The sequence below is a fragment of the Epinephelus fuscoguttatus genome, linkage group LG24 (assembly GCF_011397635.1).
Source record: "Epinephelus fuscoguttatus linkage group LG24, E.fuscoguttatus.final_Chr_v1".
NCBI classification, from domain to species: domain Eukaryota; kingdom Metazoa; phylum Chordata; class Actinopteri; order Perciformes; family Serranidae; genus Epinephelus; species Epinephelus fuscoguttatus.
Window position 1 is genome coordinate 14,411,828 of NC_064775.1, and position 23,098 is coordinate 14,434,925.

Below are 23,098 nucleotides of genomic sequence, written 5' to 3' on the forward strand. Positions count from 1 at the left end.
ATCCTGCAGAGGAAATTCCAACATTGGCAACAACTTCCTACACTGCAAAGCAACCCCAAAAAGGAAGACAGACTTACTGAAGAGTGAGACTAAAAGAGAGTCTGACAATAAACGCAATAATGAAAGTGTCAGTATTGGCTAAACTTATCACAAATAGATGGAAAATGTTGCTAATAGTTTTTTACTTTTATGTTGCTATGTCAGCTAAAGCTTTGAATCACAATCTGCCCTCTGCCTCACTCCCCCTGCCTCTACTGACCACCTCGCCAGGAGAAGAGCACTAGAGATGGACCCAGAAGGGGGTGGCTAGCTAGCTAATTCTTGTCTCATAGGTGATCTGATAAACAGAGAGAGCAGGGCAAGAAGGTTGACATTTTGTGTATATCTTACTCTTGGGTTTGGCCCTGGGTGGGAAAAACAAAACAAACAAAAACAAGAAACGTGGGTTGAAACTTGGAAGTTAGATATTAAATATATTAAAATAAAATGAAATGAATGTGTTATCCATATCTCCCACCTGTTTGCTGATTTAGAGGCTGTGAGCGAATGCGTCCTTCTGCAGCCATCAGACTCTTTTTAAAATGGTGTCGGACAGTCGTCTTCAGCCCATCTTTACAGCTTATTACTCTTTTTATTACTTTTTTTAAATGAATAAGAGTATAGCCTATAGGCTGTATGTTTCAGTAAAATTTCAGTTCAATAATTTTGACATTAAAGACCACAGTCAGAGGATAAGGTGCAGGTAAATTTATTCAAACAGAATAAACAGTTGGTCAGTCCACAAAAGTTACACAATAACAGTAGCCTATGATAACAAATAAGTAAATATAAACAAAGGACATTGGAAAAATAAAGTGCAAAAATCACACAATCACATAAAATAATGATGTCCACTCCCTTTGTGCTGTCTTTATAATAATGCCGTTGCGGACATGGCAAAAAAAACTTAAGCTGTTATAGCTGTTCTAAAAGCCTCTCGTAGGCTTATCGCTTGAATAAATAAATACAACTAATAATAAATATAGGCTAAATGAAGAACAATGGAAAAATAAAGTACAAAAATCACATAAAATAATAAAGTCCCTTTGCGCTGTCTTTAACTCAAAAACACAGTGTTTTACATGTTTTTGGAGAGGAAAACGAGCATGTGAACCTTATCTGGCTTAAGCAAAGTGCGCATATGGTTAACAATGTTACCAGCCGTGCTAAACACCCTCTCTGATGGCGTGCTTGTTGCCGGTAGGCACAGATATTTCCGTGCCGTGTTGGACATGAGTCGGCTCGCAAAGCACGCTGCATTTTTTTGCTGCATTCAAGTGGTGTCAGAAGATCCGAGTTGCCGAGTTGTTTTTCTGACATGAGGTGGCGTTCATGTGAATTATCCCATTCTGAAAGTCATTTTTAGATTCTTTCCGACATCACATGAATGCAACATCCCCCCTCTTTTTTTTTCCTCCGCCACACACACAACTGCCGAATATATCGGCAACCACCGGTGGATGGGCTGATGGTGGCCCGTTGGAAATTTTTAACATATCGCCCAACCCTAATTCAAATAAAGCTTTTGTTAGTGTTGTTATTGAAGAAAATGAATATTTGAACATCTGTATTTCCATGACAGCTGGGACAGGACTGGAAGCTCCACAGCCACTAAATTGACTTTGTGGTCAGGTTATTTTGCCAAGCACTGTTTCCAAGGTCAAGAATGAATTATCACATCAGTGGTGTGAGGCTGCTCTGCACACGTTCACTCCATATGTTCATGTGGCAGTTTTAAAGATCCCTGACAACTAAAAAGCTTTAAATTAGCCGACTGTTTACAAACTCATGTCAAACCCATGCCTGATTTGGAGGTTTTACTTTCTTCTCACAGCAGGAGGCTCTTTCAAACTAGATTCAACACAGCAAAGCTGCGGTGGCTCAGGCTGAGGGGAAACAACAATTAGCCACCCCACAGAAGCTGCTAAAAATAAGTTCACTGGTAAACACTTAAGCAGTACACCGACTTAAATTTAAGAGTGCTGACGATGAAAACAAAAACATAGATGTACCTGTTATCAGCAGGTTCGGTTATATCTCTTTGTTTTGGCTTTCCTGCCACTTGAAGGTGGGAAAATAGAAAATGCACTCTAATTGGCTAAATTGCCACCAATCATATGTTGCTGTACAATTTTACCCCAAGAGTAAACACAGATGCTAAAAACAACATGCTGACACTCACTGAGAAATCACAGGTTTGCCACAGAAACAAACACAGTAGACTCAGATAGTGTTTTATTTGTATGTGTGCACTTTTTGTTGGTTTTGTGACTAGTTCCTCTACTGCACTCGAGAATCTCATTCTGACTAGGATTGCAACCAGTGGAGAAATCATTTTGAGAAAATGGAAGCTTTCAGAGAGGCTTTGAATTGAATCCTGTTACCAGCAGCAGGGGGTTTAAACAAACACTTTTACATCTGTGGCAGCAATTTAGTAGTTTTAGTTTCTTGCTGAAATACCTCTAATTCCATGTTGCAATTGGTCGCATTATCATCTTGAAATTTGTTGTATACAGTATAAATCTTATTGATCTTGATTTAATCATCAATCCTAAATATCTCATATAAACATATCTGGGGGAGCGATGAGGCCTGAGTCTAGACGCTAAACTCTGACTATGTTCTGCTGTTGAAATACACATTAAAGCCATGAGTTGTCTGAGTGAGCTAATTTTTCAAGCAAAAATGCCAAACATTAGCTGGGTCTTGGACAAATATTATTAATATCAGAAAAACGTGGAGAAATTGAATAAATTTTGCATGTGTGCTGCTCAGTTAAATATCTAAATTTAAAATACTGAAAGAAGTTGAAGTGGCAGTTAAAAAAGAAACCTAAAAGACACTGAAACGGCAGTTTCAATGGAAGGGCTGGATGAATTTGAAGTGTCAATTTGAAAGTGAACCGTGAGTGACAATAAACCATCAATTTAAATGAATGTGTCCAAAGAAGTGGAGGATTAAGTTGAAGCACTTAAAGGAGTTGAAAAGTAAAGTGTAAGTGATAAATTCAGCTGGAGGCCTCAGTTAAAATGAGTGTCCTAAAAGAAATAAGTGCCACTGCGGGTGTATAAATTGAAAGAAAATGACAGTTCAAGTGTTGGCTGAAGTGTAAAAGCAGTGAGGATAAACTGTGCATTAACAGTGGAAGTTGTGGGAGTTAGAAGAGCTGAGGTTTTTGGTTGAAAGATAAAGATATGAGACCTGAAAGGCAGAGTTGAGACCAAGTCACTGGTCACAACCAAGTGTCAAGTCCTGAGTCAAGTCCAAAAACCTAAACTTTTAGTTGTGAGTCCTGAACAAGTCATAATGTGCTTTCATAGCTTTCAATTAAGGAAATGAAGGGAAATGACGTGACTCGTGGAGCCTTTTTTTGAATAACATATGTTTTAATCCCTGATCTTGGGGGAAGGTATGAAGTATTTTCAAGCCAAAAGACTCAAGTCTAAATGAAGTCATGAGTCATCAGTGTTAAAACCCTCGTCCTTTTTGATTTTTGTCAGGGCGAGTCATCAAATCTTTGACTTGAGTCTGACTCATGTCCAAGTTGTATGACTCAAGTCCACACCTCCGCTGTAAGGATTTGAAGTGACAGTGAGTCACCTGTTGCTTTGAAGGCTAAAATTGAAATTGTCACACATCTCGTGCTGTCGCGTAAAATATGACATTGAGAGACAGCATGAGTTTTCTAATATATTAATGCAAACACTTTATATAAAGAGCTGAACATATTGAAGTTTAAATACAGAAAGTTTGTATCTGTATTGGTGACTGTAAATGTTCTCTTTACTGCCTGTGTTTAGGGAATATACTTGAAACATTGCTCTGTTCTCAACTCCTGCGGTCTTTTGGCAAACCAACAATGTTTACTTTCTATTGCTGCCAGCTACTCTCTGTCACTGGGTCACCATAATTAAAACTTTGCATGTGTTCCTGTGCTGCAGCTCCTGCAGGAAGACCTGGAGCTGGAGCAGGTGAGGGTGAACTCACTGACCCACATGGTGGTGGTGGTGGATGAGACCAGCGGAGACAGCGCCACCGCTGCTTTAGAGAGCAAACTTCAGGTGAGGACAGACACACATGCTTGCACATTGTCACACACACTAAAATCTGAGCCAAACATGCTCACATTGCACACACTTTGCTGATCACACAGAGCGTTCGGGGAAATTTCGTAGAAGGACAAATACCTTGTGGGCCTTTTTCATCTCTTCTTATAAAATATTTCTCTCTCTCTCCCCCTCTCAGTGGGCTCAGCACACTCCGCTTGTTGTTTCTCAGGGAAAATAGATTGAACGGGAGATAGTTTTGTCTTTGGTGTTGCGCAGTAATTAGACCTTGCCAGCGAGATGGGCCTGTGCTGTATGTGTGTGTGTTGTTGCTTTCTGCTGATTTTGTTTACTCTAAGTTATCATCACACAGACTCCAGCCAGGAGCCAGACTTCGCTGCCTGTTTGTGCGGTTAATTCTCCACGGTTGTCTAGGCGTCTGATGTATGGGCCTTGGTTCCACTTGTTAACTCCCATACACTGCAAACAATATAGCTGAAATCTATTAAAACTGTAGCTGCTGATATCCACTGCTTTCAAATACACTAGCCTTAATTATAGCATGCTGCTTCATGTTAAAGCACCGCCACACTTTTGCTGTCTTTGTCCAGGATTTAGGTGCTGGAAGGTTCCTCACTCTTAAATTGATTGGATGTGCTGTTGATACAAGAATGTTGGATAAACAAGTAGATTAGTGTCTGGACTGCCGAAGCACTTCTTGACAAGCTACAGTGCTTCTATCTTGACCTCTGACCTTGCTGTGGTAAAGAAAAGATCTTTTATGCTCTTGGCTCAATAAATAATTGCTGCATTAAGGGTTTAGTTTTGTAAGTTTAAAGAAGGGCTGGCTGTATGGCTGTAGTTTCTGATATCAGCAGCAGAAATAGGCATGTTTACAGCCGGGTGCAAAATATGGTTTTGGTCTCCATCGTTATTTTCACCTTTTGTGACTACTGTAAGAGGGATGAATTTTTATGTACAGTAACTCACCTGCTAACATTTTATTAAGGCTTAAAGTTATGCATGATTAAGGCGGTGGCCACTTTGACTGACAGGTGGGTGCCTGCGTCTGTTGACAAATTGATGCCACAGCAACAAAATTGGTCACATAATGTAACCATGGCATAACCCTAGACTCACAGAGTATGGGTGTAGCTGAAGCCATAGGAGTCTACAAACCAGTAGGTGATATCACAGTGTCTACGCCCATTATTTAAGAGAACCCTGAGATAAACATGATGATTTTGTGTCTTAATTTGAGGAAGGTTACAGTCGACTCAACGCTCCACACAGATCTGATGTTTTTATGGAAATGTGAAATGTAAAAACAGGTGGATGGAAACTTACTTTTTCTGGTCTCTGTCACACCTGCAGTTTGGTTCATTTGGTCCACACCAAGGGATAAAAAGATAAAGGGTGTGTTTGTAAATCTAGTCTGATGCTCTGCACTAGAATCACTTGTCATTTGAAGTAACACAGCATTCAGTTACTACATGAGTTGGCTTAAACCAATCTCTACTTTGACAGTTAACAATCACCAGGTGGATTTAATAGTAATTTAGTTTTTTATTTCATACCTCAGTCATCACAGACTCCTGTGGTCATTCTGCTTTGCTTTCACACCACAAAAGAACTGCATCAGAGTATGAGAGATGTGGAACAGGACAGAGATCAGTGATGTACCACCAATGACAATACTTTAACAGCAATGTCAAACTGCAGCCGGGATTAGAGATGAAAGCTGAAGCGTCCACGTTGAGCTACATATGATGTGAACTGTGATGGAGGGTTGCCTTAGTGGAAAATAGGAAGCTGATGTGGGGAGAAAAGGGGAGGTCATGGTGATTTTGTCTTGGGAAGTTCAATCTGTTATCATTGGGGAAGGTGCGAGTGAGTGAGCTGAGGTAGAATTGGGCATCACTGGCGAAGAGGAAATGAAGAAATTTGGATAATTGGATGTGACTGAAGCTCCTCCTTGGGGAGAGCAGGGTTGAGGAGATGTGGATAAAATGATTCTGCTCCATACTGACAGCAGATTAGCTGAAAATTAAAAACTCAAGTCAGAAATACCTTCGAAAAAAAGGAAAGAATAATGTAATTTGTTCTAATATATCAAAGACACAATGCTGCTGTGTTTTATTTTAAGAAATCACAATACAGAAGACACATTACTGCATGGAAAAGTATAATCACACTTAACATCATTAGCAATACAACTTTATGTTTGACTTTCTGGAGGTTTGCTGGCGCTGTTTCCTGCAGTGCGGTTTATTACTAAATACAAGATAACAGAGATGAATAGATGAGAGAGAGTAGTGTGTGTTGGAATGTGAAAATGCAAATAGAAGGTGCCTTCCCTGGTTTCTCCCCGCTGTAGAACTGTCGCTTGATTAATTACAGGCCATTCATCTTAAGATTAACCTGCTGAGCCTCTCTCTCCAAGTCTGTCTTTACCCGCTCACTTGTCTCTCACTTTTTTTTGCATCTCATTGTCTTTTCATTTCCTCTCCTCCCTCACCGCCCTCCCCTCTCTCTGTCACTCTGATGACTTTGTTCAGTGGTCACACTGTGGGTTTTGTCTATGCCGGTTAAATGGAACGGAAGAGTGTCTCTCCCATTTGACTCAGCTAACAGCCAGCTGCCAATATGCCGATACAATGGAGTCAGGAGAAATAAACTTTTACAGCTCACAGCCTCTGTGTGTGTTAGTGTGTGTGTCAGTGCGCCAACATGCTTTAATGCACATACTGTGTTCAGATCTGGAGGCTGGACCCAGTAAAACAACTCCAGTATATCATATGAAATATGGCCAAAAGACAGGAACGAGCAATGGGAACTATATGTTGATTCACATTTTATTCATCACTGAATATTTAATGTCAAATTTATATACCACTGAATTTATAGCACTGAATTATTTATTTTAAGAGGAAGAGTTGTCGTCCATTTATCCCATGGTTGGTGGTTCAATTCTCCTGCAAGATACTGATCCGCAAATTGCTTCAAGGCCAGTACCTTGCATGGCAGCTCCTCAGCCACTGATGTGTGTGTGTGTGTGTGTGTGTGTGTGTGTGTGTGTGTGTGTGTGTGTGTGTTTGAATCAGTGAATGAGAGGCATATTATAAAGCGCTGTGTCTGTTAAGGTAGAAAAGTGCTATATAAGTGCAGTCTAGAGATGTCTTGATATTTATATATGTTACTTATATGTTTAATACATAATTAAATTGTTATTATTGTCCGAATCCTTATTGATTTTATCATTTATTATTATTTTAACCCCCCCCGTCACATGAGTTTAAAACTGTGGTATTTGTTTGGGTGAATCTTGTGGATTATGTTGACAAAGCAGTCTGGTGAGAACATGGCCAAAAGTGTATGGAAAACTTTCAGTATAAAGAACAGTATGTTTATGAGCATGTCCTCATACTTTTGGCCAGATATTGTTCAGTACCTGAATTGTTAAAGATCAGTGGAATAAAATTTGCAGATGTTTAGCACTTAAAAATATGAAAAATTGTTAAAATTCCTGAAAAAGCACAACTTGAAATGGATCTTGATGAATTAAAAGTGTTCTTAACATCCAGTTATTTATCCTTTATTTGATCATTATGAAACTCCAGATTTTTCATTGTTTATATTTTATTTGTACAGTTATTGCACTCCATTCACTTGGCTTGAATAAAGAGATATTTTGTCCCTGTCGTCTCTGAATTTCATGCCCTTCAACAATCATGATCAGCCCGGTCCCTCTGGGAGAGAGAGGAACGAGAATCAAACTGCATTTTTGGCAGCTAAAAAAATTAAACTGGCAAGTGAAGATGTGAATCCATCAGCCTTTGAGGCAACATGATGAAAATGTTTCAGTCCCTCAGGGGAAATAATCCAAAAGGAATTTTTGTGCTAATGCAGACATTAATAGATGATTTATGTGTGTGTGTGTGTGTGTGTGTGTGTGTGTGTGTGTGTGTGTGTGTGTGTCTGTGTGTGTGCAGGTGCTTGGTGACCGCTGGGCAGCCATTTGTAGATGGACAGAAGAACGCTGGATTCTGCTTCAAGAGATTTTACTGAAATGGCAGCACTTCACTAATGAACAGGTATGAGCACAAGTGTGTGTGTGTGTGTGTGCACGTGTATGTGCTTGCGTGTGCGTGTGTGTGTGAGGAGCTGAGACAGGATCACAGCAGTATTTGCTGCATATATAATGAGATTAGATCATCCAGATCGTGTCTACTCCCACATTCTGCGGGCTTTAAGAGAACTTTAAAGCTGTAGCAGACTTCATATTCATGGAGGGAAAGAAACAAAAAGAGTGAATTTTGTTCTTAAATGTTTGTAACTTGGGAAGCCACCACATAATTTGTCTGACTCACACTGTTAAAGTCTCATATTAACTTCAGATAAAATTTAGAATACATCTTTGTGCTTCATAAAAGTGATAAATCTGTTTTATAGTTTACAATCTGTTGACATTATATTTGACAGTCTTATCAGCCTCAGCTGTAATTTATGTTTAGTGCTAATTTGCAAATGTTAGAATGCTAACACACTGGACCAAGATGTTCGCAATATCTAGATTAAGTAAGAGTTAAACAAGGCTGGTGCACTTGGCATGTCTGGAGTCCCACATCAAGGGAAGCAAGACCATGACTTGCCATCATTCACTTTTTGTAAGGGCAGAATTATAGCAACAGCTTTTACTTGTAGCTTTTGCCTGACTATCTTAAACCACCAGGAACATTAAGAGTTAAGTGACCTTTCAACTTGACGGATGGATTTTCTCTTAAGAATGTAATCATGCTGTATGGATTGCATTTACACCTGCAAAGATCTGATCACAGTGTGATCCAGATGGGATGTGGGTGGCCCAGTCACATACACCTCCCTTACGCCTTGCATTAAAATGAGTTTGGGGTGATCGGACTGTTGTGGGTTGAGGCTCTGTCACATGAGTACAGGTGTAAATGCTTTTTTTCATGAAACATTGCAGACCTATACCTTCATCTGAAGACCAACTAGGACACGACACCTTTATCTCATTTTGTATTTTGATCAGAATTATTAATTAGATGCTCTTTTTAATGACTTTCATGCCATCATATTTTCTCTGTCCCTTATCAGCCTCTTTGCAGTTCATATTTTTAGCCACAGCAGACATTGTAAAGGAAATTAAATGTGTCATGATATCCGATTTGCTCATGTTCTGTGATTAATAATTGAGGAAGCTAAAATCACAACATCGGATTATACACGATTAACTGATCAGCCTTAATTAAAAGTCCAAAACTGGATTTGCTTTGCTGCCCTTTGGATCACAGTCAGCCTTTGTTTACTGTTCAAGTATTTAGAAAAAAGAAAGGCAAATGAATGCTCTAACGTTGGCAGGAATCAACTCAAATATTATTTATTATCAGTATACCTTTGTTACAACAAAAAAAGTGATTTAATAATTGCTTTCCTGATTTTTTTTTTGCTCAGTGACACCATAATAAAATCTAGATAAATCTGTTTTTGCATGTTGTTGTCTCACTTTTAAAAAGTGTCTATATTTGCATTGCAGCTCTGCCTAATGTGCATAAAATGTGAGACTCGGGGCATCAGGCGCCCATTTGATTAAGTGTGATTACCTAGTTACATAGAGAAGTAGAGATTCATCATGAAATAACCTCTCCACTGTGTTTTATAATGATGTGCCATTGGCTGCAATGGCTTCAAGACATCCATAAGACCCAAATTTAATTTGATTAATTATTCAAAACATCAGGAAATACATTGAATTCAATTTTCCCCCGTTCTCTGGCTAAATGCTTGTTGAACTAGCGCCCCAGGCTCTGGTTGCAAATGAACTGTCCGTGCACTGATAACAGAAATATTCACCTTGTAATCCCGGGCACAGGGAAAGATGCTGTCACAGACAATAGGCCTGAGGAGGATGCTGCAGTCAAGAGCTGTCTGTACCAACAGGAGACAATGGCCTCAAGTGTGCCGCCTCCCACATGATAAGATGTGTTTCTCCTCCTGCTCCCTTTCTTCCTGTCTTCTCGTTCCCCTTCTCTTCCCCCTCTGCCATCCGTCTACTCTTCCTCCTCCTCTTTCTGTGTTCTACCGCTCTCTTCTCTTTGGATTTCTGCTCCTCTTACCCCTACTTTGTTCTTGTTTCACTCTCCTTCCCTTCATCACCTCTCCTCATTTCTCTCCTCTCCTCTCCTCTCCTCTCCTCTCCTCACAGTGTTTATTTGACTCCTGGCTCACTCAGAAAGAGGAGCTGGTTCGCTCAATCAAGACCTCCAACCTGAAAGACCAAGCAGAGATGGTGGCCTGCCTCCGCCGTCTTGCTGTGAGTCTCCCTGTAACAGATCTACTGAATTTTTCATTAAGGAAAAAGGAGGAACGAACATGAAGTAACTTCAGCGTAAGTCCTCCTGCACAAAAAAACAGAAATGTTTAAATCACCATCCTCTGTGTGTATCAGACGGTGAAGGCAGACCTGGAGGTGAAGCGTCCCACCATGGACAAGCTGTGCTCCATGAGTCAGGACCTGCTGTCTAGCGTCAAGAACAAAGAGGTGGCCAACAAACTGGAGGCCAGACTAGACAGCTTCGCCCAGCGCTGGGACCGACTGATACAGAGTCTGGAGATGAGCAGCTCCCAGGTACATCAGTTGGGTTTTTTAGCATTTATATACCAGGCTGCCAAGGACATGTTTAGGTGTATTGTAAGTGGTGCCCAGTTGCAGTATTATATGCACTTGGACAGACTGGTCCTGGATGTGCTAGCTTGGTGCAGTGGCCTGAGATGGAGGGAAGTGGTTAGTCTCATACTCCTGTTTGTTGTGTTTTCCTCACTGGCCCGCTAATGTTAACAACTAGAAAGCCTACCCTAAGATTAAATCACTTATGAGTTATTAGTTAATTTTTTAAGTAACTTGCCCAACACTGGCTGCCACAAGGTTGCCGGGCAACCAGCGGAGGACCCTGCGCCCAGCCAAGAAATAGTTACAGCATTTTTTCCATAAACAATGGACCATTTTTCAGCCGACATCATCAAAAGTAAGTGCATGAAGTGGCATTTTGCTCTGTCAAAAGCTGAAACATGTTTTGGTTGTTGTGTGTTAGGTTGTCAGAATCGATTTTCCAACAGTGAATTCAAGTTCTACAGAATTTCGAACATTTGTGGGCATCAGGTGTGTTAGCTGGTGACTCACCTAATGGGTCATGGTTACTTGTACTGACAGCAGCTGTTTTTTTAAACACATGTTCCTCTGTGTTTATTATCCACAGTAACCATTTACGCAAGTTAGTATGAGCAACCAAGGACGCATTCAGCTGAGGGTCACCAGTTAGCACGGTCACTCTTTCTGGTTTCCACTGGACTGAGGACACAATCAAAACTTCTTGTGTTACAGTAAAACAGAGGCGGAATTCATGTTTGCATAACAACCACATCACTGAGTTCTGAACTACACTAGCTAACAAGCCAAAAACACAGAACATTAATTCATTATAACTCAAGCCTCATACATACATTGTGTCGTTGTCTTTGGCGAGGGAGGATTTCTGATGTTAACATACAAAGCTCTGAGTCCACAGATGATCGTCGTAAGCTTCTATTAACTTGTATACTTGTAATTGCTTGCTGGTGTGCACCCTACCAACTACATACATACATACATACAGAAGAAGATTATGCTACAAAAGCATAGAGCGGACATGTTCGTGACTCATGGGTTTAAGTCGTAGGTTAAAGTAAAGTTAAGTCAGAACAACTTTGCTTCAGCCTTTTGCCAGCTGTCTGCTCAGGTCAGTCTCAGCTGTGGTCCTCACGGCTCAGACTCTGCTGAGCTCTTTCTCCATCCTACCAACTAGATGATTGCACTTCATTTCATTCACTCAGTGTCCCAGGCCTTAATCAGTTTGTGATTAGGTAGCGGAATGAAAACCAGCAGGAAGTTGCGACTCAGGGACTGAGATTAAAAAACAAAGGGCTGATTAAAGAACAGCAGCTTGAACGGAAGAAGAAAGTTACGATTAAAGGCAGAATGAGCGTCACCAATGTAGACAAAGGCTATGAAAACATGAACCACGAGCCTTCTTTCTAAGACAAGTCCTATCTCCTCTTTTTCTACTCAAACATAAAAGCTGTCAGTGTGCTCTGCTGGTTCACCAAACTGTTTTGTTTTGCTTTATAGCCCTACAGATGACTCACTTTGGTTTTCTGTCAAAACAAAATCCATGTAGCATCTAGACGCACTGCGGTCACATTTTGTCCCGCTAGATAGAAGAACACTGTGAACAAACTGAGTCCTGGTGGCTGCTAGTGTTTAGCCTGAGGGACAGAGAGAAATAAATGGACTGGCTGGGTGACAGAGGTCACTGAACACCTAGAGAGGTTAATGTTACAAACCTGTGGAGAATACTGAGGAGGGAAAGGTGAAATTAGGACTGACACTTGTGTGAACAATCCTTTGGCATCTGCACTGTCCTGAGCACAAACACAGTGATGATGATCACTCTTCATTATCACTTCTCTGATAATGTTTGATTGCTCAATTGTCACTTTTCCCCGCTGCTCTCTCATCTCCTCCTGTAACTACACAGCTCCTCTCAGTCTTTATCTCCATTGTCATATCTGTGCTTTTAAAACTGACATGCTCAGTGACAACTGATAAGATAAAGACAAAGTGTGTCTGTGGTTTTGGACTTTGTTGATAAAGACACTGCACTGTAATGGTACTTTTATGCTCCCTGTGGGCAGCTTCACACTGAGAGTTGAGTAAGTGATTGGAATTATTTATATTACAGGTTTGCAAAGGAACATTTATGCCCTGAGTGCTCCTTCTCAGGCACCACTCACTGTTCTCAAAAGCTCAAAAGCTTGGACTTAAAGGAGCAGTGTAACTCTTTGGAAATACACTTCTTTGTAAAGGGATAGTTTTCATGTGATACTTTTCCATTGTCAGTATGTTGCCCATATTAGATGTCAACTGGCATGCCCTCAGTTTGTCATGAGCAAGAATGCCAACACTGAAGCTGTGGAGAGGGTCAGCAACAAAACGTTTTTCAGCCACTTGCAAAAAACCCAAGCCAAAAACAATAACAGTTCGGGAGTGCTCTCACCGCTTTACATTTCCGTCAGAGAGCCCTTTTCCAACGGGAAGTGGTTTACAGCCTCAGTTACCCGTCTATGCTTGTGTCAAAGCCACCAGACTCCATTGATAAAAACAGCAATTTTACATCAATCAACACAGGGAGCTGCTGGTCTCCCACTGCTTTGATCACTTAGTTTGTGACACTGTGTGATTTTAGTAAATCCAAATCAACCATTTAAAACCCCAAAGTCACACAATAACACAAAAAAATTACTTGATTTAAGCAGCAGACCAGCATCTCCTGTGTCCATGTTAAATCACTGTTTTTCTCATTGGAGTCTGGCTTTGTAGAAAACGATATATTGGTTTTTGTTACCTGTCAGAAAATGTGACACTTTTCCTTGAACACTGCTTGAGAGGTTCATATCAGAGCAGAGAGACATTAAAGTGATTGTCTAAACATAAGTGTTTTCATGCAGTTCATGCAAACCCTCAGCACTAGAGTGGATCAATCCACCGCTGTAAATAGTCCCAACAAATGGGCTATTTTCTTCTGTTTTACTGATTTTTGCTAAAAACTACAATGACAAGCTGTTTTAGGGGACTATTGAGCCTTTTTAAAAAATGAAACTATGTATTTGTGAGCTGTTTTAAAGGATTTTTTTTCAGTAGGAACCGTTAAGAAGCACTCAAAGACGGAATGATAGTGAAATCAATAAAACCTAAGCATGGTGCACCTATAATAGACTTTTCTAAATTGAAATAAACTAAAGTACAAGTACAGTATGTGACTCTTGCACCATCCCTCTGTCACTCCCACTCCCCCTCTCTTTGTCTCTCTCTCTTTCTCAATTACATGTCCATTATAATCAGTCAGATAATTAGCAGATTGACCTCTGCAGGCACACACACTCTCCACCACTTCAGCTGCACACACACACACATGTTTCCATGGTAGCAAGGCTATCCTAGTAGTTGTACTCACAGCTTAACTGTTATTAGGCACTTCCCTGCCGAAACAAACCTGCACGCACACACACAAACACACACACACGTTATCACAAGAAGACAGAATTTGCTCAGAATTTGAATAAGCACACACCTTCATCTAAGCATACAACGCCCACAAAAACACACACATGCACATGCACTCTGTGTAATATCTCTCTCACACCCCTCCTTTTGTGCCATTACAATCTGTCAGAGTCACAGAAATCCCAAGTCGCTACTTAACCGTCTCACAGCTGTCTGAGTTCATACTCACTCAGTGACACACACACTCATCCTCACATCTGTAGCTGTCGAAACTCCGCACACATCACGTCTTATATATTTGTTGAGATAATGTATGATTGATGTAACTGATCTTTGACTCATCGCCTCTCAAGGACACTGTTGCATTCTGAGTGTGTGTGTGTGTGTGTGTGTGTGTGTGTGTGTGTGTGTGTGTGCGTGCAGGCACTCAGACAGATGTGAGAGTGTGCTAAGTGGTGATTTGGGATCTGTATAGTTTTGACAGGTCCTTGTAAACTGATACAGCGCCTGCTGTTGTGTGCGGTTTGTCTAAATGTTTTTTGTGTGTGCGTGTGTGCACATTTAGCTATCATCAGCTGTCAGCGTGGCCCAGCAGTCTGAGCTGACCCACTCTGTCACGACGACCGTTACCAAGGTGACGACGAGGGAGAAGGTGTCAGCTGTACGCCAGACCCGAGAGTCACCGCCACCACAGAAGAAGAGACAAGTCGTGGTGGATTCAGAACTCAGGAAAAGGTGGGCATGTGTTGCTACACTGAGGAGGTGTACTCTGAATTGTGTTATGACTTCCTAAGTTTCCTTTCTAACTTGTGTGAAATGTTCAGTTACATGCACCCCTTTCTGCTGTCTTATCTCAGCAGGTAGGTGATGAAACACTGCAGATACTGATAATGAGTATTTGTGATGGTAGTAATAGAGGCCGTTTTAAAAAGAACCTTTGATAATAGTGAAGTAGAAGTTGGAAATCCTTTTGCGTTTTGTAGAGTAGTGAAGCAGGAAACCTTAGAGGAGGATCTGTTCTGCAGTGGTGGAAAGTGTTTTCTCAAGGACTGAACTTCACTAGAGCTTTTGGGAACTTGTACTATAATAGAGTATTTCCATTTTCACACGTCTCTGTCTCTCAATAAAGCATAAAAATGCCAAAAAATGTCTTTAAAAAAATATATAAAATAAACACTGAAGGTCAGAGGAATACTCATCACGCCAGGCTCACACTTGACGCCGAAGTACCCCAGTTTTCCATAGGGCCCTGCCTGCTCCCTTTTGGCAGCCATGTTAACTAATTGAGCTATTCCCCCGGGACCGGCGCGGAGCTCCATGGCCGTCTCATGATCTGCGGCAATAGTTTCGCCATCTGGTCTGTTTTCTCTGAAAGCCATAAGTGAACCTGGCAAGAAAACAGACTGATAATCTAATTATGAAGGATATAAAGGATATATTAGATATGGTTAGATATTCTGATCCCTCTCCTTGCTGTTCTTCCCAATTTTTAACCCCCACGATGAAATTGATCAGAAATACATATGGTATACATAATACCCCTAGTGTTTGGGCAACCTCTAGCTCACATAGAGCGTCCGGGTTTGATACCAATGCTTTGTTGCGTGTCATTCCCTCTGTCTGTCCCCTCTTTCCTGTCACTCTCCAGCTGTTCTAAAATAAAGGCAATAAAAGCCCCAAAATAATCAAACAAAAAAGAAAGAATAAGCCTAGTATCACTGCTGTTTGTGATTGTTTTCTTTAAATTACCCCTCCAACTTACTCCACGAATTTGTCAGTTGTGTCTAAACAGAGCAAGAGAGACAAGCAGACACACATATACACACACATACACACACTCAAGCTGACAGACAGAGACAGAGCTCTACATGTGATTAGAAAATTTCAAAACAGCCAGACTGCTGCATGCTTGCTTGGCAGTCGGCATACTGTGGTACTTTCACCTCAAGTGTGAACATGGCGTCCTGTGAAAACAGTTGTATCATCATGTGTATGTCTGAGAAAATAACTGATGATGTTATGGTGATGTCATCAGGGTTTTCTTAGCTTGGACTTAAAGTGTATAAATTTATAACAGAAATTCTACTTTACATATTAAGGAAACGTTTGAAGAGCAGGAGTTTGAAAGACGTGGGCTTACTAGGCAGGGAGGTTTGCGGGAGTTTGAAAGATGTGGGCTTACTAGGCAGGGAGGTTCAAAGAAAAAGATTCTGCTAAATTGGATTATGGCGAATGTAGGATTCAAGGTTTTGGGTGCTTCTTGCTGACTTTAGCAAAAAAAAGTCCCTAAACTTAATGGAATATGAAGTATCTGGAGTACTCTTTTAAGTAAAGGATCTGAATACTTCTTCCACCACTGTGTTAGGGTAGTTTTTTGTGTTTACATACAGCAGATGACTTCAGAACTGTAGAGTTTAGACTAACTTAAATGCTAGAATACAATTCAAGTTGTTCAGATTAACAGGAACAACACAGGATGCAATCTTGAAATGTATAGAAAACAGCAGCAACAAGTATCATATGTGCTCAAAAATATCAGCATAGCAGGTAACAGTGTCTGTCTGTGTTTGTGTTCTCAGGTTTGACGTGGACTTCACAGAAGTCCACAGCTACATGACCCGCGGCGAGGCCATCCTACAGAGCCCTGAGTTCTCCGTGTCACGCAAGGACGGCAGCATACAGGAGCTGCATGACAAAGTGCAGGTAAAAACACATTGTGTGTGTGTGTGTGTGTGTGTGTGTGTGTGTGTGTGTGTGTGTGAGTGTGTGCGCGTGAGTGTGTGATGCGATGCCCCGCGGAGCTTAATCTGCTGAGACCTGTGATGCTGAAATAACAAGGTTCCATCACACAGTTGGGTTAGAAATGAATTTTACCTTCCATATAGCAATCATGTCTGTGAGGACATTCTGAGCAGTGATTATGCATACAGGACAACGCTGATGTGGCACGGCAGAAGTATGAGATGCAGTAAAGTGTCCATAATGACTATGGAGTTTTTAAACTTTTCTGCAGCAGCTACCTATGCATGTCAACTTGCTAGGTTTGACTTCTAAAGGGCAACACAAACATGATAAACAGGAAAATGAAGGTTCTACTCACTGTAGCAAATACAAAAAATATAGCAACAGCGTGTTGTTGTGATACAAATGGGTACTTCTAAGTAGCTTAAAAGAATAGTTTAGCATTTTGGGGAATGCAGCTCTATGGACCAGGAGTGGGATGAGAAGATTGATAGCACTCTTATATCTGTATGCTAATTATGAAGCTAAAGCAACAGCATAGCTTAGCTTGTTATATCTGCACATTCACATTTCTGTCTCGCTGCTGATTGGATGTAGTGGCCTCACCACTACGAGTAATGCCTTTAACATTACTGAGTGATTAATGGGAACAACATTGAAATCGATGAAGTATTGAGACGGCAGTGCAACAGGCTGCAATGTAACCACACAGTAAGTTTATGCCAATTAAAAGTGCTTATTTTTGCCACTGACTGGCATATATTTTTAATATAAGTGTCTGCCAACATTATGGAAAGGATACAGAGGATTCAGAGATAAAGTGAGGTCTTTTTTGTTTAACCAGAAACAGCCCTGAAATTGCCACCCACCAGACACTGTTTAAATAAACAGTAATGTTATCATTGTGAAAACACACTTTTTTCAAAGTTTACAGAAACAAAACTCACATAAACCTTCTTGGTTTGTCTTTCCACTGTTACAACATTCACCAACTGTGGGTATGTTGAAACTTTAAATTCACCCAGTTAGGTGTGAAAACATGCTGGCTCTATACACACTTAAATTACTGTTGATTTAAATGAAATGTGGTGGGTTTAGCAATGGCAATTCTGGGGCTGATTCTGGTTGAACAAAAACAGAAAGGTCTGTCTCTCTACGGATCCTTTTAATAATGTTGGCAGACACAAAAACAACCACTTCTAGCAGACGTACATTGACGGTGCAAACATGCCCCAAGTGGTTACATTGCAGCCTTATGTGCCGCTGCTGGCTGCAGCTCTCTTTCAATATTGGACCAATTTTGAAAATCTTTGTTCTCATTCATCACATGAAAACAAAAAAGAAATAAAGGAAAACAGAGTCCAGTTGAAAAACACCAGATTCACCCTTTAAATAAATCAAATTAAGAACACTGACATTTTGTAAGAATTAAGAACCATTAGTTTGACATGAAATTAAAACACCTTGATAACTAACTATATTATCTTTTCTAAATTAGTGCTTGTCCCCGACATGAACCATTTGCTGCAACTTTAAATTAGAGGCAGAAAACAATTTATATATATTTACTCATGTAATTACATTCATCATGAATGAGAAATACTTATAAATAGATAAAGCTTATAAGGGGCTCACAATGTGCTGATGCATGCTTTGTCAATGATTACAGTTAAAGCTGTAGATAAGGCACAACACAAACTGTGTGACTGCTCAGCATTTATAAATGTGCCAACAAATCATTCATAATAAATGAGTAAAACTCAAATCCACTGCAGCCCCCATAAACAGTGTATGAAGCCTTTAAACACTGTTTGTGAACAAAATCTGAAACTTTAACTACTGGCATTACAAGTGATGCACACACTGTGGTAATAGATGCAAAGAGATGAATTTTAGGTAGGCAGATTCTTCAAAATCTCCTCTGATCTCAGTTGCCTCTTCAACTTTTCTGTCAGATCGGCTCTCTGCAGCAGCTTATAAAAGAAACAACATTAAATTCCTTTAGAACACAGTATTAGGGAGCAAAGTGAGTCTTGATTTTACTCGAGTCACATGCTAAAGCTGTTGGGTCTCTCTAACGGAGGAGATATTTAAGTCCTCATAACTTAACTCAGCTGTATTCTTTACAGTTTAAATAATTTGTAACCAAAATCCTTTAAAACGCACACATGCACGCACACACACACACACAGAGACACACACACACTGTATAGATAACTGTGGTGCCTGTGGATATAACTGCAATCCCTGCACTACTAGTAGTGAAAGGCGAAAATGAATGAATCTTTTTGAACTGTCCGGCGCGTACCAGGTCAACTCTTCCCACTCACTCTTATTGTGAGGTGCTGCTCACGTTGCCTACTATGGCGAGTGAGCGAGAAACAGTTGAACACAAGTCGAGACCTCCGCCAGCCAAGGTCAATGGTGCATTCACATGCTCTTTGAATGGTTGTTCTTCTGACTTCAGTGTGTTCATGAGCTTTAGTCATAACATGGAAACAGCATGGACACTACAAAGAAGACGTTTTGAATTTTTATGTTCAGAGCATTTGAACAATTTTGAATGTTGAACAATGAATTTACCATTTGAGCTTTGGTGTTAGCTTACAGGAAATTTTAACTCCCTAAATGTTTTTTTCTACTCATCCTTGACATAAGAATTTGAAAAGGTTATTGCTGAAAGTGTTGAACTTTTCCTTTTCACATAGTACAAACCATTTCCCACGAAAATCTTTAACTTTTCAGAATAATGCTATTAAGTGATCAAGGACCAATCTGTTCCCCTCAGACCTTTTCACTGTTTGCCAAAAACATACCAGGCATGCTCAGGTTGTCTTAATGTTGCAGCAGAATAGTGTCAGAGGTTGATGGAAGCTGCAGGAGCTTGTTTTCTTGGAGAGTAACAATCTGTTGAATTTGACATTGATTCTTGAGATTCTTGAATCTTTCCTTGAAATAAATAATAATTCTCTTGCTGTCAGCCTGTTGTTCTTTTTGTCTTGCTGCCTCTCCTTGTCTGTCTCTTGTCCTTTAACTTCCTTTATCTTCCTCTGCCCCATCACTCTCCCTCTACCTCTCTTTCTCTTTGCCATAGGCGATAGAGAGAGAGCGGCCAGAGAAGTACCGAAAGCTTCAGGAAGCAACGCGCACGGCACAGACCCTGGTCGAGCAGGGTAACGTGCACTCGCACACTCACACACACTTCATTCACATGCATACACACACACGCACGCACATACCCTGTCTGTCCCCATGGCAACGCCTCCACCTGTCCCACCCTCTCTCCTTGTCTCCATAGAAACACTGATAGAGAGAGGAACAGACAGAAAGAGAGAGATGTTTCTTCTCGTTCCGTCCTCTCCTCTGTCCTTGTGCAATTGTTGGGGCTTCTGAAAGCAGAAAAGCACTCAGTTTATACTTTTCACTTTTAGTGCTTTAACCACAATCCAAACAGAACATGCCAGAACATCCCCCAACTTACTGAATGGTGTGTGTGTGTGTGTGTGTGTGTGTGTGTGTGTGTGTGTGTGTGTGTGTGAGTCTCTGTGTGCTTGGAAGTGAGGGAGAAAGAAAAAAATAATGCTTTTGTGTGCAAATAATATCATAAATAAATATGATGTAATGTGCTATATTTACTCTATAATGTGTTTTAATGTAATATGACTAAAAGAAATGTTAATATGTGAAATAATGTGGTTAAACCCAGGGCGAACTTTGATGAAGCTCATGAATAAAGCTCCAAAAACATCACCTCATTAGAAGTTAGCATTGAGTGGTGCAGGAGTCCCAAAGCCCATAAATGAGTTAGCATTTTTGCACCTGTGGTTCACTCATCTTGAAGTTGGTGGGTTTTCGGAGTGGGTTTTTGGTTAGATGCCTGAAATAAGGTCTGGGGTTAGCACCAGCTTGAGAGATTTTTGATCATTTATGTGTCTTAAAAACAGGTGTCTGCTAACAAGTAGCTAAATGAGACTACATAATGTCATCAAACACGGCTTTACAGCCTTGTTGTAGTGGCAACGCCCAGATATGTGACTGTGGTGCACTTCATTTACAGCCTAACATTAACTTTTTACTTTGGGCCAGTGCATTTACACTTGAGAAGTCATGAATGTGGTGTTCATTTGTGAAGGTTATCTCATTGAACAAAATGTGGCAGTTTTGTTTTCAGAGTTTTTTCTGCAGTAATCCAAAATTCAACAGGAAAATACCATATGTGTTTTGTGAGAGACCCAACTCGATGTAGTCGTTGAGGTTGGCCATCATTGCCAGCTGTTACAGTTTTTGTAATGTGATAGTGTTTTAATTAAAAAAAGGCATTAAAAGGTCAGAGAGTCATGGTGGGGGCACTTTCTTGTAGGGATGCACCAAAATGAAAATTTGTGGCTGGACCCGAATAATATTAACACACACAAAACTATTTTTAGTCTCAAATGCGAGTGCGGTGATGGACAGAGTAAAATATCGCCACACTGCCAACATTTTACTCTGTCCGTCACCGCATGCTGCTTGATTGCGTTATCAAAACACGCCGCTATTATTCGGCCTCGCTTTTCACTTATTCCACTGAATACACCCCCTCCCCCAATCTCACACACACACACACACACACACACACACACACACACACACACACACACACACACACACACAAATATGGCACACAGTCATCAAATCTTTAAGAACCCCTGATTAAAGATTTTTGTGTCAAAATGCTCGAAAATGGTTTAGCTGTGTCATATCTGTGTCATATTGGGGGAATCCCAACCAGACCCCCCTTATGGGTTGTGTCACAGAGGGTGTAGACTGAAAATGGTGATTATGGCCCTGGTTAGAGATTTTGAGAAATGCGCTCACTCACATTATTTGTGAGTGAAGATAAGAAGTTCGATACCAATCTCAAATCTGTCTGTTCAACATAAAGCTCTAGCATATACATACAATTTAAAGAAATGAGATGTTACAGAGCCAGGCTGGCTGATTGCTCCTGCTTCCAGTTGTTATGCTAAGCCAAGATAATTGGCTGCTGGCTGTTTACCATACAGACATGAGAGTAGTTAATGATCTACTTATTCAACACTCAGCAAGAAATCAGATAAGCATGTTTTACAAAATGTCAAACCATTATATGATTTATTATTTATTTACCAAACGTTATTCAAACAGGAGGAAATGAGTCACATGTAATGCCACTTGTCTAGCATTAAGCCTATGCTGCTGTATTTATAGTAACCTGTACTGGAAACCAGCATCAGCCAAATTCTTGACGTAAATCTAAATGGAACCTAATGGAGGTGCGATTACAAGAAGAAGAAGAAGCAATCTTGAGTCATGCGAGCCAGGACGGTGCCTTGCAGGTTCAATTATCATCCAGCCCATGGGCTTCACTTTGCCCTTTTAGAGGCAGGAGCGTGAATTCATCTTTGTACAACTTTAGCATTGATTTTTCCCTCCTGGAACCTCATGGAGGTTTTCATTTCCCGGGCATCGGACTTTTACGTGCACTTTAAATTGGCCATTTACATCAAAAAAATGTTGGCGCTGAGCGTGAATGCACAGCGATATGTGTGTATGTGCCCCTGTGTTCAGTGGGCAGGCAGATAATCAGTTTCTGGAGCTCTTATTTTGTGCAGAATATTGATGGCTCGCCTCATCTCTCCTACAGATGACTTTCACCACATTTTGTGCGCATGGAGTGTGTGTGTATTCATGTCTGTCCCCAACAGAGAGGCCAGTCGTGCTCATGTGAACTATGAAGCATGTATCACTGTGTGTGTGTATGTGTGTGTGTGACAGCCGGCCCTTTTTCTCTGTCTGCCCCCTCCAGAGGGGAGTCGTGCTGATGACATTGCCCAGGCAGCGGATCAGCTGAACCAGCGCTGGGTGGGATTCTGTGCCCTGTTGGCAGAAAGGTTGGCATGGCTGGCTTATCAGACAAAGGTACACACGTACATACATGTCCACCCCTGTTGTGTTTTTTCTTTTCTTTACTTTTAACCACAGTTGCCTGCTGTAAACCAGTTTCACTCACCAAATTCAGTATGATATAAGTTGATGTTCGTAACACCTTGTCTTTGGCAAATATACCACTCCAGAAAGTGACAAAAATCCCTTGAACAGCTTGTAAACGGACACCTGCACGAACAAATTC

General features: G+C 40.7%; 1 protein-coding gene across 12 annotated transcripts in view; it reads left to right on the top strand.

Moving 5' to 3' along the window:
- dmd (dystrophin) overlaps positions 1–23,098 on the top strand; it is a 360,279-nt gene that overhangs the window by 187,223 nt on the left and 149,958 nt on the right. For all 12 annotated transcript variants that reach the window (XM_049569632.1, XM_049569640.1, XM_049569631.1 and 9 more), the window contains 8 exons: positions 3,981–4,100; positions 8,078–8,179; positions 10,312–10,419; positions 10,555–10,734; positions 14,771–14,940; positions 16,785–16,908; positions 20,042–20,120; positions 22,775–22,887. In XM_049569632.1, the coding sequence (XP_049425589.1) occupies positions 3,981–4,100; positions 8,078–8,179; positions 10,312–10,419; positions 10,555–10,734; positions 14,771–14,940; positions 16,785–16,908; positions 20,042–20,120; positions 22,775–22,887 (996 nt within the window). The remainder of the gene's footprint in view (positions 1–3,980; positions 4,101–8,077; positions 8,180–10,311; positions 10,420–10,554; positions 10,735–14,770; positions 14,941–16,784; positions 16,909–20,041; positions 20,121–22,774; positions 22,888–23,098) is intronic.